The sequence below is a fragment of the Podarcis raffonei genome, chromosome 6, assembly GCF_027172205.1.
Source record: "Podarcis raffonei isolate rPodRaf1 chromosome 6, rPodRaf1.pri, whole genome shotgun sequence".
Classification (NCBI taxonomy): domain Eukaryota; kingdom Metazoa; phylum Chordata; class Lepidosauria; order Squamata; family Lacertidae; genus Podarcis; species Podarcis raffonei.
In genome coordinates this window covers 7,780,246-7,796,250 of record NC_070607.1, presented here as the reverse complement: position 1 = coordinate 7,796,250, position 16,005 = coordinate 7,780,246, and the positions used below count along the sequence as shown (strand labels likewise).

The window sequence follows — 16,005 nt, the reverse complement described above, 5'->3', positions numbered from 1 at the left end:
ACCTTCTGTTTTGACTGAAAAACCTCTCAGGCGAGCATTTGCAAGAGTTTGGAACCATTTGTGAGTGAATTGCAGAACATCAGATTTTTGCTGAAATTGTGACCGCGCCCTAATATAAATTAGTCAACTACATTTTGTATAAATTCATTCGAAATACTGTCGTATTTATCCAAGCAGTCTATGTTTGTAAGCAGTCCGTTCACAGGTTGCAAGTGTTACCATATTATCAATCCACCGATTAAAGGAGATCATCTCTTTGCTCTTCCAGTTTATCAATATCAGCCTCTCAGCAACCATTAGAGTGTGTACAATCCATTTCTGTTGTCCAGTTGTTAACTTCCATATAGTAGGCATATAGTTAAAAAAAGTTTCATGTTTTATTGTATATTATTTTATCCTGCAAGCTGCTGATCGTGGCTGGCACGACCCAGTCAGATGGGTGGGGTATAAATAATAAAACTATTATTATTATTTATTTATTATTGAATAGGACATCCCTTTTTTCATCAGAGAAGTGTTGGAGGGTTTGAGAATGAAATATACTCTGAGTCGAGAGTGGATTTCATGCTCTTTATTCAGCTCATAGTGGTGAGGAGGAATGGATGTTCCCTCAAGGTATCTGCTTTATATACATTATTTACACAATGGGCTGCATGTGATTGGCTAGTTTACACCAACTTTACTCCTAGTTTACACCTAGTTTACACCTAGTTTACACCAACTTTACTCCTAGTTTACTCCTAGTTTACTCCTGGTTTACTCCTAGTTTACTCCTGGTTTACACCTAGTTTACTCCTAGTTTACTCCTGGTTTACTCCTAGTTTACACCTAGTTTACACCTAGTTTACTCCTAGTTGCTTTGCGATATTTCAAAAAAATCTTTTTCTGCCAGTTAAGTTGTTGAGGGCTGATTTCTTGTCCTGTGATAAAAAGCCTTCTGTTTCAACCGCCAAACCTTTCCGGGGAGCATTTGCAACCGTTTGGCACCATTTTTGAGTGAATTGCCGAAAGTAAGATTTTTAATGAAATTGTGACCCCGGGGCTTAGCGATTTTTTCAAAAAAATCTTTTTCTGCCGGTTAAGTTGTCGAGGTCTGATTTCTTTTGCTCTGATAAAAAGCCTTCTGTTTCGAGCGCCAAACCTTTCAGGGGAGCATTTGCAACCGTTTGGCACCATTTTTGAGTGAATTGCCGAAAGTCAGATTTTTTTATGAAATTGTGACCCCGAGGCTTTGCGATTTTTTCAAAAAAATCTTTTTCTGCCGGTTAAGTTGTCGAGGTCTGATTTCTTCTGATGAAAACCCTTCTGTTTCGAGCGCCAAACCTTTCAGGGGATCATTTTGAACCGTTTGGCACCATTGTTGAGTGAATTGCCGGAAGTCAGATTTTTTATAAATTTGTGACCCCGGGGCTAAGGGATTTTTTCAAAAAAATCTTTTTCTGCCGGTTAAGTCTTCGAGGTCTGATTTCTTGTCCTATGATGAAAACCCTTCTGTTTCCACTGCCAAAATTCTCAGGGGAGCATTTGCAACCGTTTGGCACCATTTTTGAGTGAATTGCCGAAAGTTAGATTTTTAATGAAATTGTCACCCCGGGGCTTTGCGTTTTTTTGAAAAAAATCTTTTTCTGCCGGTTAAGTTGTCGAGGTCTGATTTCTTGTCCTATGATGAAAACCCTTCTGTTTCCACTGCCAAAACTCTCAGGGGAGCATTTGCAACCGTTTGGCCCCATTTTTGAGTGAATTCCCGAAAGTCAGATTTTTGATGAAATCTTCTTCTGCCGGTGAAGTTGTCGAGGGCTGATTTCTTTTCCTGCAATAAAAAGCCTTCTGTTTTGACAGCCAAACCTCTCAGGGGGGCATTTGCAACCGTTTGGCACGTTTTTGGAGTGAATTGCAGAACGGCAGATTTTTGCTGAAATTGTGACCGCGCGGCTTAGGGATTATTTCAAAAAAACTGGTTTTCCGCACCTTAAATTATGGAGGGCATATTTCTGGTCCTGTGTTAAAAAACCTTCTGTTTCCACCAAAAAACATTTCAGGGGAGCATTTGCAACAGCTGGGCACCACATTTGAGGGAATTGCAGAACGGCAGATTTTTGCTGAAATTGTGACCGTGCGGCTTAGGGATTATTTTAAAAAAACAGGTTTTCCGCAGGTTAAATTATGGATGGCATATTTCTGGTCCTGTGTTAAAAAACCTTATGTTTCCACTTGAAAACATTTCAGGGGAGCATTTGCTATAGCTGGGCACCACTTTTGAGTGAATTGCAGAACGGCAGATTTTTGCTGAAAGTGTGACCGCGCGGCTTACGGATTATTTCAAAAAAACTCGTTTTCCGCAGGTTAAATTATGGAGGGCATATTTCTGGTCCTGTGTTAAAAAACCTTCTTTTTCCACCGAAAAACATTTCAGGGGAGCATTTGCTATAGCTGGGCACCACTTTTGAGTGAATTGCAGAACGTCAGATTTTTGCTGAAATTGTGACCGCGCGGCTTAGGGATTTTTTCAAAAAAAAGTTTTTCCACAAGTTCAGTCGTCAAGGGTTTATTCCTTTTTCCCATGATAAAAACCCTTCTGTTTCCACCAAAAAATCTTTCAGGGGAGCATTTGCAAAAGCTGGGCATCACTTTTGAGTGAATTGCAGAACGTCAGATTTTTGCTTTAATTGTGACCGCGCGGCTTAGGGATTTGTTCAAAAAAAAGTTTTTCCGCAAGTTCTGTCGTCGAGGGCTAATTCTTTGTCCGATGATAAAAAGCCTTCTGTTTACACCAGAAAACCTTTCAGGGGAGCATTTGCAATAGCTGAGCACCACTTTTGTGTGAAATTGTGACCGCGCGGTCACATCTGGGTACCATTTTTCACGCCAGATTTTTGCTAAAATTGTCAGATTTTTGCTAAAATTGTGACCGCGCGGCTTAGGGATTTTTTTAAAAAAAGTTTTTCCACAAGTTCAGTCGTCGAGGGCTAATTCTTTGTCCGATGATAAAAAGCCTTCTGTTACCACCGTAAAACCTTTCAGGGGAGCATTTGCAACACCTGGGCAACATTTTTGAGTGAATTGCAGAACGTCAATTTTTGCTAAAATTGTGACCGCGCGGCTTAGGGATTTTTTTTTAAAAAAACGTTTTTCCGCAGGTTAAATTCTGGAGGGCATATTTCTGGTCCTGTGATAAAAAGCCTTCTGTATCCACCGAAAAACATTTCAGGGGAGCATTTGCAACAGCTGGGCACCACTTTTGAGGAATTGCAGAACGTCAGATTTTTGCTGAATTTGTGACCGCGCGGCTTAGGGATTTTTTCAAAAAAAAGTTTTTCCACAAGTTCAGTTGTCGAGGGCTAATTCATTTTCCGATGATAAAAAGCCTTCTGTTTCCACCGAAAAACATTTCAGGGGAACATTTGCAACAGCTGGGCACCATTTTTTGTGAATTGCAGAACGGCAGATTTTTGCTGAAAGTGTGACCGCGCGGCTTAGGGATTATTTCAAAAAAACTGGTTTTCCGCAGGTTAAATTATGGAGGGCATATTTCTGGTCCTGTGATAAAAAGCCTTCTGTATCCACCGAAAAACATTTCAGGGGAGCATTTGCAACAGCTGGGCACCACTTTTGAGGAATTGCAGAACGTCAGATTTTTGCTGAATTTGTGACCGCGCGGCTTAGGGATTTTTTCCAAAAAAAGTTTTTCCACAAGTTCAGTTGTCGAGGGCTAATTCATTTTCCGATGATAAAAAGCCTTCTGTTTCCACCGAGAAACATTTCAGGGGAACATTTGCAACAGCTGGGCACCATTTTTTAGTGAATTGCAGAACGGCAGATTTTTGCTGAAAGTGTGACCGCGCGGCTTAGGGATTATTTCAAAAAAACTGGTTTTCCGCAGGTTAAATTATGGAGGGCATATTTCTGGTCCTGTGTTAAAAAACCTTCTGTTTCCACCGAGAAACATTTCAGGGGAGCATTTGCTATAGCTGGGCACCACTTTTGAGTGAATTGCAGAACGTCAGATTTTTGCTGAAATTGTGACCGCGCGGCTTAGGGATTTTTTAAAAAAAAAGTTTTTCCACACGTTCAGTCGTCGAGGGTTTATTCTTTTTCCGATGATAAAGACCCTTCTGTTTCCACCGAAAAACCTTTCAGGGGAGCATTTGCAATAGCTTGGCACCTCTTTTGAGTGAATTGCAGAACGTCAGATTTTTGCTGAAATTGTGATTGTGCAGCTTAGGGATTTTTTCCAAAAAAAGTTTTTCCACAAGTTCAGTTGTTGAGGGCAAATTCTTTTTCCGATGATAAAAAGCTTTCTGTTTCCAATGAAAAACCTTTCAGGGCAACATTTGCAACAGCTGGGCACCATTTTTGAGTGAATTGCAGAATGTCAGATTTTTCTGAAATTGTGACCGCGCGGCTTAGGGATTTTTTCAAAACAAAGTTTTCCCGCAGGTTAAATTGTGGAGGGCAGATTTCTTGTCCTGTGATAAAAAGCCATCAGTTTTCACCGAAAAACCTCTCTGGGGAGCATTTGGAACAGCTGGGCACCATTTTTAAGTGAATTGCAGAACGTCAGATTTTTGCTGAAATTGTGACCGCGCGGCTTAGGGATTTTTTTCAAAAAAATGTTTTTCCACACGTTCAGTCGTCGAGGGCTAATTCTTTTCCCGCTGTTAAACCTTCTGTTTCCATCGAAAAACCTTTCAGGGGAGCATTTGTAACAGCTGGGCACCATTTTTCACTGAATTGCAGAACTTCAGATTTTTGCTGAAATTGTGACCGCACGGCTTAGGGATTTTTTCAAAAAAAAGTTTTCCCACAAGTTCAGTTGTCGAGCGTTAATTCTTTTTCCAATGATAAAACACCTTCTGTTTCCAACGAAAAACCTTTCAGGGGAGCATTTGCAACAGCTGGGCACCTCTTTTGAGTGAATTGCAGAACGTCAGTTTTTTGCTGAAATTGTGACCGTGCGGCTTAGGGATTTTTTCAAAACAAAGTTTTCCTGCAGGTTAAATTGTGGAGGGCAGATTTCTTGTCCTGTGATAAAAAGCCGTCAGTTTTCACTGAAAAACCTCTCTGGGGAGCATTTGGAACAGCTGGGCACCATTTTTAAGTGAATTGCAGAACGTCAGATTTTTGCTGAAATTGTGACCGCGCGGCTTAGGGATTTTTTCAAAAAAATGTTTTTCCACACGTTCAGTCGTCGAGGGCTAATTCTTTTCCCGCTGTTAAAAACCCTTTTGTTTCCACCGGAAAACCTTCCAGGGGAGCATTTGCAATAGCTGGACACCATTTTTAAGTGAATTGGAGAATGTCAAATTTTTGATGAAATTGTTTTTCCGCAAGTTCAGTCGTCGAGGGCGAGACGTCAGATTTTTGGTGAAATTGTGACCACGCGGCTTAGGGTTTTTTTTAAAAAAAAGTTTTTACATGAGTAGAATGAGGTTAAGAACGGACCTCCGGAACGAATTAAGTACTTAACCCGAGGTACCACTCTACTGGATTATGTAATGCCAGGAAGTTTGAGGGAAAGCTATCTTTTATGTCATATTAAATATCTGTGTACCTATGTGCTTTGTCACATATTTTGTTGACTGAGTTCACACCTTTTTCAGTTACTTAGCTGAGTCAGACTCTAACCCAGGGGTCAGTAAACTTTTTCAGCAGGGTGTCGGTCCACTGTCCCTCAGATCGTGTGGGGGGCCGGACTATATTTTGGGGCGGAAATGATGCAAGAGCACCACCAGCCCCGGTAGCTGCTTACCTGTGTCCTGCGAGCGGCAGGGGCTGGTGGCGGCGGGACGATGAGGGGTGCACAAAAGGGCATTGGAGAGGGGCTGCTTAAAATGGAGGCCGCTCGAGCGCTGCTGCTGCTGGCACCAACAAAGCCCAGCCCCCTTCCTCCTCTAGGCAGGGTTGGGAGAAGCCAGGAGGAGGGAGGGAGGAGGCGCCGCTGGTGCTGTCGTGTGAGAGGGAAAGAACGCACGCGCTGGCGATCCACGTGGTGATTCCCGGACTGTTCACGGGCCGGATCCAGAAGGCAATTGGGCCTGATCCAGCCCACGGGCCTTAGTCTGCTGACCCATGCTCTAACCCAAGCCAGTCCTGGGAAAGAAATCTCTCCAAGTGCCCGTGAGTCCCCAGCAATCACGCCAAAAGATGTTCCCCAGAATCCTTTGCAACACCACAGAGGATGCTGGGAAATACCTGCCATGTTGTGTAGTGGATTTACTTGGGATAGTCAAACGTGGACTGGAGCTGAGTCAAGCCTGACGTTTCCCCAGATGAAGTTATGAAGAACTTAGCTTACAAGGCTGTTTGCAAGGACAAGTGAGATTTAAAAGGGACGTTGCATATATTTTGTGCTACACGAACAAACAGCAGTTGCCAAGTGATTTTGCACAGGTGAAGAAATAAATGGTTTGATGCCTACAAGAATTAGTTTATGGTTTCACACATTACACAGAGGAAAACCTAGGCTTTCCACCAAGTGAGCTGCACTCAGTGGCGATTCCCTGACAAGCACACCTGTACAAGACACATTTGTTACAGTTACAGGTAGGTAGCCATGTTGGTCTGTCGTAGTCGAAAGAAAATTAAAAAATTGAAAGAATTTTTTTAAAAATTCCTTCCAGTAGCACCTTAGAGACCAACTAAGTTGGTTATTGGTATCAGCTTTCGTGTGCATGCATACCAATAACTAACTTAGTTGGTCTCTAAGGTGCTACTGGAAGGAATTTATTTATTTTTTAAAAAATTATCTTATGTTTGTTACATTCATACTTTATGCTTCAAGGTGTACACATGGGACCTCTTAAGCGTACAGCTGCACACACACACACACACATCCCGCATCCACAAATGCAATATGTGCCATGGCCCTATGAAGTTTTCATTTGGTGAATGCGCTCATGCCTCCTCAAGGAGCCTGACTCTGTGAAGTCCTGAGCACAGTACGTGCAGGAGTAGGGCTTCTCTCCGGTATGGATCCGCTGGTGACGATGCAGCGAAGTCAGGCGTGTGAATGCCCCACCACACTCTTCACAACGGAAGGGGCGCTCCCCAGTATGAATTTTCTGGTGCCTTTTCAAGCGGAGCAGCTGGACAAAGGTTTTCCCGCACTCTTGGCACTCGTATGGTTTATCCTGCTGGTGAATCACCTTGTGCTTGGACAGCAAGTTGGACGTACGGAAACCTTTGCCACAAGTAGGGCATACGTACGGTTTAGGCTGTTCTCTCTCTGGCTCTCCTGGATCTACCCGGGAAGAGGCCAAACCCTCGCTGCTTTGGCTCTGAGCCTTCGAAGACACTACGATTAAAGGCCCGTCCCTCAGCGTCTTCGAATGTTCTATCTTATGCACGTTCCGCAGGTGTCTCCAGAGGTCGACTTTGTGAAGGAACCCTTTGTCGCATTCTGGGCACTTGTTCGGCCTGTCACTCGAATGGATGAGCTTGTGCGTTCTCAGGTTGGCCGTACGGAAGAACCCTTTGCCGCAGACAGGGCACTGGTATGGACACTCATCTCCGTGGTACCGCTGGCGTTCCTGCAACCTGCCAAGATGGCGGAAGGCCTCTCCACATTCCTTGTGGCCGTAAGGTAAAACATCGCCAGATGTTGGCACTGGTTCCTCCCCATCTAAAGAACTGATGATGACAATGTCCTCACAAACCTTGCTTCCGGCGTGCGCAGAAGAACGAGGCTCTGGGTCCTCACCTTCACACTGCAGGTCAAAGTTGGTGCTAGAGGTGATGAAACCCCTGGCTGTGGTTGAATCGCTCCACTGACCGTATACACCATTGCTTTCGTCTTCTTCGCAGTGCAGGTCTATAGGGATATCCTGATGGTTTGAAGGTCCATCAAGGCTGCCCTCAGGGCTGGGAGGCAGAGAGTAGTCTTCATCTACATCTAGCCGGAGGCCACCTTTCTGACCCACCCACTCAGGAACACAGTCATCCGAGCGATCTTCCCCTGCGCCACAAGTGTCATTGTCGGACTCCCAGCTCCCTTCCACATCCATCCTTCAACATTTTAGGGACAGCTCACATACGACAAAGTGCAGAGGTCTCCTCTGTTTGAGCTCTGATCACAGCCAAGCCTGCAAAAGGGGAGATAACAATAATAATAAATAATAATACATTTTCATTCATACCCTGCCCTTCCCGGTTCAGGAAACGGGCTCAGGGTGGCTAACAACAAATTTAAAACACTTAATTGATGCTACAAAAAACAGCATAAAATATGGTATTAAGCGTAAATAACAATAAAATCAAAAATCAATTTAGGGGGGGAATCCATCCAATAAACATTAGATGATCACCAGGGCTAGCTGGCTAAATTAGTCCCACTTGGACCGGCAAGGAGACCAGGGAAGAACCAGCTGTGGGATCCCAGAGCGGGCAATCTTCACAAAAAGGGGAGGGGGAGAGAAAGAAGGGGAACAAAAGATCAGGCCAGGTTCAAACTGAAAGCCAGGCGGAATAGTTCTGTCTTACAGGCCCTGCGGAAGGAGGTCAAATCCTGCAGGGCCCTGGTCTCATGGGACAGAGCATTCCACCAGGTCGGAGCCATCACTGAGAAGGCCCTGGCCCTGGTGGAGGATAATCTAACTTCCTTAGGGCCCAGAACCTCTAAACTATGATTATTCATGGACCTTAAGGTCCTCTGCAGGGCAGACCAGGAGAGGCGGTCCCATAAGTACGAGGGCCCTAAGATGGACATTGTTTCCAAGCAATCCAAAATCCTGCACACTATAGGGGTAGCCAACATGGTGCCAAATGTTTCTGGGAGTTGTAGTATAGCAACATCTGATGGGTACCACACTGGCTACCTGCTGCCATGGCGACAGCTACTTTTCACTATCCATTGTGGGAACTAAGCCTGCACACTATATCCAAATGGCGAGGGCACAGGCTGCAGCAAAGCACCGCTAGGTTTTTTTTGAAAACAGGATTGGGTAGCAGTCAGAACACTGGATTAGCGGGAAGAGTAGTCTCATCTGGTGTAAGGCAACTTCCCACAGGTAATCAGGCCACAGGGCTTCATGATGTATCTGTGTTGCCCTCTTACAGCTCAGAATCTGTATTCAGCGGGGCTTACTCCCAGTTAACTGGGGAGACGGGTAAAGGTAAAGGGACCCCTGACCATTAGGTCCAGTCGTGACCGACTCTGGGGTTGCGGCGCTCATCTCGCTTTATTGGCTTCTGGCGAACCAGAGCATCGCACAGAAACGCCGTTTACTGGAGCAGTACCTATTTATCTACTTGCACTGGCGTGCTTTCGAACTGCTAGGTTGGCAGGAGCTGGGACCGAGCAACGGGAGCTCACCCTGTCGCGGGGATTTGAACTGCCGACCTTCTGATCGGCAAGTCCTAGGCTCTGTGGTTTAACCCACAGCACCACCCGCGTCCCAGGGGAGAGGGGTACACAGTCTTAATTATTCCATACTGGGGCAGGGAGGGAGAGAAAGAAAGGCCACAGTAGGAACGATTAAATCACCATTTCTATAAAGGTGTTTTAGATGCATTTTGCACCCAGATAGGACTCCTTATTCCCTCACCACAGTTATCAGGTGAGAGCAGCGAAAGGAGTTGCAAAAAATGAACTCCTGAAATGGGAAGCAAGCACTGCGAAGCAGCATTCCTGTTTAGCTTTACATTTTAAAATAATGTTTACGCACGAAACAGATACATGGAACAGGTGGGGAGTTGTTGTATTTTTTTGGGGGGGAGGGAACAAAACACATTGCAGAGCCTCTCCCCTTCAATCCCTCTCTCCAAATAGACGCAAGACTTGACAAGCCGGAAGTCACAAATATATAAATATGTCATGCACCCAACCCAGCTTTGGCGCAAAGTGATGGATGGAAGAAGCGGCGCCCGGGCGGGGGCTGTGTTAGCCTGCGGTACTGACCGCTGCAAGTTCTTATTTACCCGCTGTTCGTCTCGGCGGCTCCCCGTTCATCCCGGGAAAGGTTTCCTCTCCGGCTTCAAACCTTTCTTTCCCCCGCTCCATGCAGAAGTCAAGAGCGCGCCGTGCGCAACGAGGCACACCTTGCCCCGTTTTGCAAGGATGGTTTGCGTCCTTCCACCCCCCCACCAGCAAGAAAAAGAGCCTCGGCAACAACAACACGCCCCCCCCCCCGTTTTCTCTCCCAACCCTTTCTTGATTGACAAAGTCAGGATCCAATCCCGTTGCTCGCCCTGCCCACATCCTGCTCCTCCTTTCCCCCCAGGGCAGCCTGGCGAGAGCGGCTCCTCCTGCTCCCTCCCTCCCTTTAAAGACCGCTCTCGCCTGTGCCACCTACCGAGACCTGTGTATTAAAATAAAATAAAAAATATTGTGGGAAACAATTTGCTACTGTTGCTCAGCAAGAACAAGATGCTTTCCTTTGCTCGACGGTGCAGTGCCATCTGGCGCTATGATGGGAACTTCTTTGGCGATCCCTGGTAGCCGAGTAAGATTGTCTTCCATGAGCAGGGTTTTAACAGCGAATCCACAAGTGATGGGACGCGGGTGGTGCTGTGAGTTAAACCACAGAGCCTAGGACTTGCTGATCAGAAGGTCGACGGTTCGAATCCCGCGACAGGGTGAGCTCCCATTGCTCGGTCCCTGCTCCTGCCAACCTAGCAGTTCGAAAGCATGTCAAAGTGCAAGTAGATAAATGGGTACCGCTCCGGCAGGAAGGTAAACAGCATTTCTGTGCGCTGCTCTGGTTTGCCAGAAGCGGCTTAGTCATGCTGGCCACATGACCCGGAAGCTGTACATCGGCTCCCTTGGCCAATAAAGCGAGATGAGCGCTGCATCCCCAGAGTCATCCGCGACTGGACCTAATGGTCAGGGGTCCCTTTACCTTTACCACAAGTGATTGTAGCTGATTGGCCAGTGACTGGTAAAAGAGAAAAGGTGACTGTCATGCACATGTAATTGTGAGCCGAGGTAGATTCAAAATCAACAGGGATTTAGCATCCTTTTTTATAATTGCCATCCACACGTCCTTCAACGGTGGAGAGAGAGCCGTTTACCTTCCCGCCGGAGTGGTACCTATTTATCTACTTGCACTGTGGTTTAACCCACAGTGCCACCCACGTTCCTAGGTATATTCTACTGCTAGGCAAATTAGAGGTGACATTTTGCCCTGGGAACTAAATAGTAGTCTTTTGGCTCTCAATGTCTGCCTTCGTCTTACCCTCTCTGAGCAGGCAGGTATCTGGTCTGCTGACAACATGATAATATGGACTTTGAAGTCCACTTGGGATTCCGACCCATGTGGTTGAAGCCCGGGAAAGTGCCCTTATTAACCCATCAAAGTTGAGGGTCTGAAAGATGCATGGTGAGCAATCTCAGTGCAGACAGCAAGAGCCAATTGTTCCCCTGTTTGTCTGGAAGGGCCTGAACTCACAGCCTTATGTTTGCAGGGAGTTTTTGTACCTTCTTCGGTTGCTATGGAGATAGTTGCGGAAGAGCTGAACTTTTGCCTTGAAAACCTCTCGGTGTTTTTTCGCGCAGTTCTGCTGGTTGTTCATTTGCTGGACCAGCCTGAGAAGAGGGACTGCACGTCAGAAAGCGGTGTGCTTCTTGAAGAACATTTGACGCCAAAGTGGTCCATAAAACAAAATAGCTGCAGTAAGTAGAGTTAAGGTGAATGAGAAGCTGGCTGTAAAATCATGCTCAAAATTCTTTTGGTGAATTGATGTTCAGCCAGCATTTGCTCCCTTTGCTGAACAACAACAAAATAATAATAATAATAATAATAATAATAATAATAATAATAATACAGTGGTACCTTGGTTCTCAAATGCCTTGTTACTCAAAAAAACTTGGAACCCAAACACTGCAAACCTGGAAGTAAGTGTTCCGGTTTGAGAACTTTTATCGAAAGCTGAATGTGCTCTGTTTTGAGTGTTACACTGAGGTCTGTCTGTTTTTGCTATTTATTTTGCATTTTTGTTTTAGTGGCTTTTTTGTTTTGTTTTTGTGGCTGTGTGGAACCCAGTTCAGCTACTGATTGATTGATTGATTGATTGAATGAATGAATGATTGATTGTGTGACTGCAGTACACTGTTTATTGCTTTCATTTTATGGACCAGTGGTCTCGTTAGATAGCAAAATTCAGGTTAAATTGCTGTTTTAGGGGTTGTTTTTAAAAGTCTGGAATGGATTAATCCATTTTGCATAACGTTCTATGGGAAAGCACGCCTTGGTTTTGGAACGCTTTGGTTTTGGAACGGACTTCCGGAACAGATTAAGTTTGAGAATCAAGGTACCACTGTATTTCAACTGGTGCAATTTCAGCTGGTGCAGTGAAGGCAGAGGATGTTGCAAATACCCAAATTCTAAGATAAGGACAAGTAAATGATGGACCTTGCAGGTGGAGAATACTTTTATTTTTAAATATCTTTAATATCAAGAGAATCTATTTACAGAAAGGTAGCCGTGTTGGTCTGCCATAGTCAAAACAAAAAATTTTTTTCCTTCCAGTAGCACCTTAAAGACCAACTAAGTTAGTTCTTGGTATGAGCTTTCGTGTGCATGCACACTTCTTCAGATACACTGAAACAGAAGTTGCCAGATCCTTCTATATAGTGAGAAGGTGGGGAGGGGTATTACTCAGAAGGGTGGTGGGAATGGGTGATTGGCAGATAGCTGTGGTGAGCCTGTTGAGGACTCTTAACGACTGCAATAGGTCTTATAGGAAAAAGCAAGGGGTGAGAAGGTGAAAAATGGCTTTGTCATGTATAATGAGTTAAGAATCCAATGTCTTTGTTCAGACCAGGTCTCTCTATGGTTTTAAGTTTGGTAATGAGTTGCAATTCAGCAGCTTCCCTTTCCAGTCTATTTCTGAAATTCCTTTGTAGTAAAACAGCTACTTTGAGATCTTGTATAGAATGTCCTGGGAGATTGAAGTGTTCTCCTACTGGTTTCTCTGTCTTGTGATTCTTGATGTCTGATTTATGTCCGTTTATTCTTTGGCGTAAGGTTTGGCCTGTTTGTCCAAGAGAATCTATGTATGAGTTATTAATACTTTATTATCTCTTTGCAGCTGTGCTGTATCTTTGTACTGTAATTGCTGTAATTAAAATCTGCTTTGAGAGCAGCTTGTGTGGAAAGCACAAGGATGGACGGATGACCACGGCCATCGAAGCCCATTACCCCATGCACAAATCCACGCAACGTTAATCAGAAAAAAACTAGCACTCCGAAGGCTCTGCGTTCACTGTTAACATTGATTTGCGTTCCCATTTCACTGTGAAGGATAAATGGAAAGGATGGCAAATGGCCCACTTTTGACTGCTGTTATTGCAAGGTAATTAAAAGGGAGTTAAGGTGTTAAATGGTTTGTATTAAGTGATGCTCAGCAAGCAGTGGGCAGGGGAGGGGATGGGGGATGGAAGGGTAATTTTTTGTAAAAAAATACAGTATATATTTTTTATTAAAGATTTCTTAGTTTACAAAAATACATGTGTTTTCTCTTTTTTCAAGTTGTGTTTTCTACAGATCAGTTTCATTTGTTGCGAGACATTAGCATTGCATACAGTGTTAGGAAGAAAAGAGGGGGAAAGAGGGGAGGGGGGAATGGTATATGTATGTGTGGGGGTTTTGTGTCAGTGTCACTTATGTGGGTTCTCTTACTATTCGCTTGTTGTATTTCCTTGGTGGTGAGAGAGGTTGGGGGTGGCCTAGGGTGTGGTTGGTTGTCTTTGGTTGGCTGTAGTGAGAATTGTTTTCATGTGTGAGTGGGGTGGGTGGGTGTTTATGAGTCAGGTTAGCCAGATTGATTCGTAGGCCGCTGGTGGATTCTTGTTCTTGTCTTGTTGAGCTGTGTATGTGATAAAGGGGAGCCATACTGGGGTGAAGGCATCTTCTTCTATTTGTCCCCGTAACTAAGCAAGTATTAGAAGTCACCACAGAACTGGACCTACTAAACATCTTCCAAGACAATAATGTGGGATGTAATCCACTGGGAGCAGTCAAATACAACATTCCTAGTTTTCCTAGAGTGGACATGCGAGGGAATGTTTGGTCCAGCCAGTCGAAACTTCCTGGTCCAGCCAATCGAAACTTCCTGTTCCTCCTGGCCTGGAACACCCTTCCTCTTGCATGTGACTAGAGGTGGGTGTGACCTTACCGGTCCAGGTAACAAAAGGACAAGGCATGCTGCCGCTCTCTCTCTTTTCCATCTTCCTTTCATCGTGTGAACTGCAGGACTGCTAGCCTGCAGTCACTGGGATTATCCTTCCCATATGGGGTAGATCCACATGTATATATTTGTAACTAAGTCTGCCTTCAGGAATCCAACTGTGAACTGATGTGAGTAAACTTCTTTTATTGACTTTAAATAAGTGTCTTAATTCTTTTAAGAGGGATAAATGGGAACTTACCAGGTATATAACATATTGTATAACAGTGAGAGGCTTACACAAGCCTGCAACAAGCTATCTGCTGTGCATGTATGAAAGGGGAATGTAAACTCTGCTACATAAAGAAATTTGCTTGCACAAGTTAGGAAGGATATTAATAAATATCCTCTCCTGCCACCCTGAACATTCCCACAAATAATGCCCACTCACATCATAAAGAGTTTATAACCCACCTACTCTCAGCAGCCAGAAACATCACAGCCAGACACTGGAGAGACCTGTCAGGAGTAAGCATGGACCAATGGTATCAAACAGTATGGGAAACAGCCCTATTAGGGGGGGAAACATAACCAATAATCTGAAACTGACATGGGTGGAAGGGTAATTATGAGTTACATGCAAGTATCTGGAACTGAACCCCCGATGCAGTTTTAAGATCAAGAGCCGCTTCAGGAGAGAACAACAGAGAAGGGGAGTCTAGCCTTAGCCCAAAGGCAGCTTCCCTGAGTTAAGCATGCGGTGGAAACTCTGCAGGGGCAGTGTGAAGTGCAGAAATTGTGGGTGGGGAAAGGCTTAAGCACCTCTGCTGATTCTTTGTCCTAAAATCGCTCCCCTTTTCCTAAAACTGCTCTTCTTTTCTCTCTTTTTAAAGTTGCTTTTTAGGCTCGACAGCACGGAACATGTACTTGGGCCAGGAAGGCAAAGCTAGGAGGTGATGCTGGGCAAGACATATCTTATTTATTTCATAAATTTTATATGCCTCTGTATTGTTCAAACACACACAAACACACACACATCGTCAAAGTGGCTTACGAAAAGATAAAACCCTAAAATCAGAAAAAAAGATGACCCGACTTTTTTAAAAAAATACAAAAGTTAAAATACTAAAACAGATTAAAATGGCTTCATCCCTCTAGGCATCTGGGTTGACTAGTCTAAAGAAGGGTGTTTTCAGCAGGCGCCAAAATTGAAATTGAAATAAATTGAAATTGAGATACTTGATTGTCACTTGTACAATTTGTATACAGTGAGATTACACGAGCACCCCCCACTCAGCTCTCTTAGTCTTAATTCCCCTCATTTACTGACGCACACCCACCAAACCCAAAAAGTCAGTTGCCCTGTTGTTATCTTTTCATTCAGCAGCCTAACAGCCCACGGATAGAAGCTGTTCTTTACCCTGTTGGTGCGACTAATCATGCTTCTCTATCTTCTGCCCCAGGGCAGGAGATCAAGAAAGTGCCGGCCAGGGTGTGAATCATCCCTGAGAATTTTCCTCACTCTTCTGAGGCAATGTTCTTCCGCTGTTTCATCCAGCGGATTCACGGGACAGCCCATAATATCTTGTGCTGTATTCACCACCCTCTGTAGGCACTTCCTATCAGATGATGTCAAACCAGCGTACCACACCGTGATGCAGTATGAAAGGACACTTTCTGTTGTGGACTGGTAGAAGGAGATCATCAAATGTTGATTGTTCTTCTGCAATACTCTGAGGAGATGGAGTCTCTGTTGGGATTTCTTAACCACCTGGGTTGTATTTATTTTCCAAGTAAGGTCTTCACTGAGATAAACTCCTAGGAATTTAAAGGAAGAGACTCTCTCCACACAGCCCTCCCCGATGTATAGCTGGGCTAGTTCTCCTCTCTTCCTCCGAAAGT

General features: G+C 44.6%; 1 protein-coding gene across 2 annotated transcripts; it reads right to left on the bottom strand.

Annotated features, from left to right (window-relative positions):
• Positions 1-6,406: 6,406 nt before the first annotated feature.
• LOC128415297 (zinc finger protein 239-like) lies at positions 6,407-10,100 on the bottom strand. 2 transcript variants are annotated; one of them, XM_053391339.1, is made up of 2 exons: positions 9,818-10,100; positions 6,407-8,081 (listed from the first exon to the last, which is right to left on the bottom strand). In XM_053391339.1, exon 2 carries the CDS (start codon positions 8,001-8,003, stop codon positions 6,867-6,869), a length of 1,137 nt encoding a protein of 378 aa, XP_053247314.1. In that variant the 5' UTR covers positions 8,004-8,081; positions 9,818-10,100; the 3' UTR covers positions 6,407-6,866. The 2 variants fall into 2 exon arrangements, with proteins under 2 accessions (XP_053247314.1, XP_053247312.1); XM_053391337.1 differs by having other exon boundaries at positions 9,916-10,100.
• Between the last annotated feature and the right edge of the window lie 5,905 nt (positions 10,101-16,005).

Excerpts from the sequence above, each read along its gene's own strand:
- LOC128415297 (XM_053391339.1), bottom strand. The coding sequence starts at position 8,003 with ATGGATGTGGAAGGGAGCTGGGAGTCCGACAATGACACTTGTGGCGCA.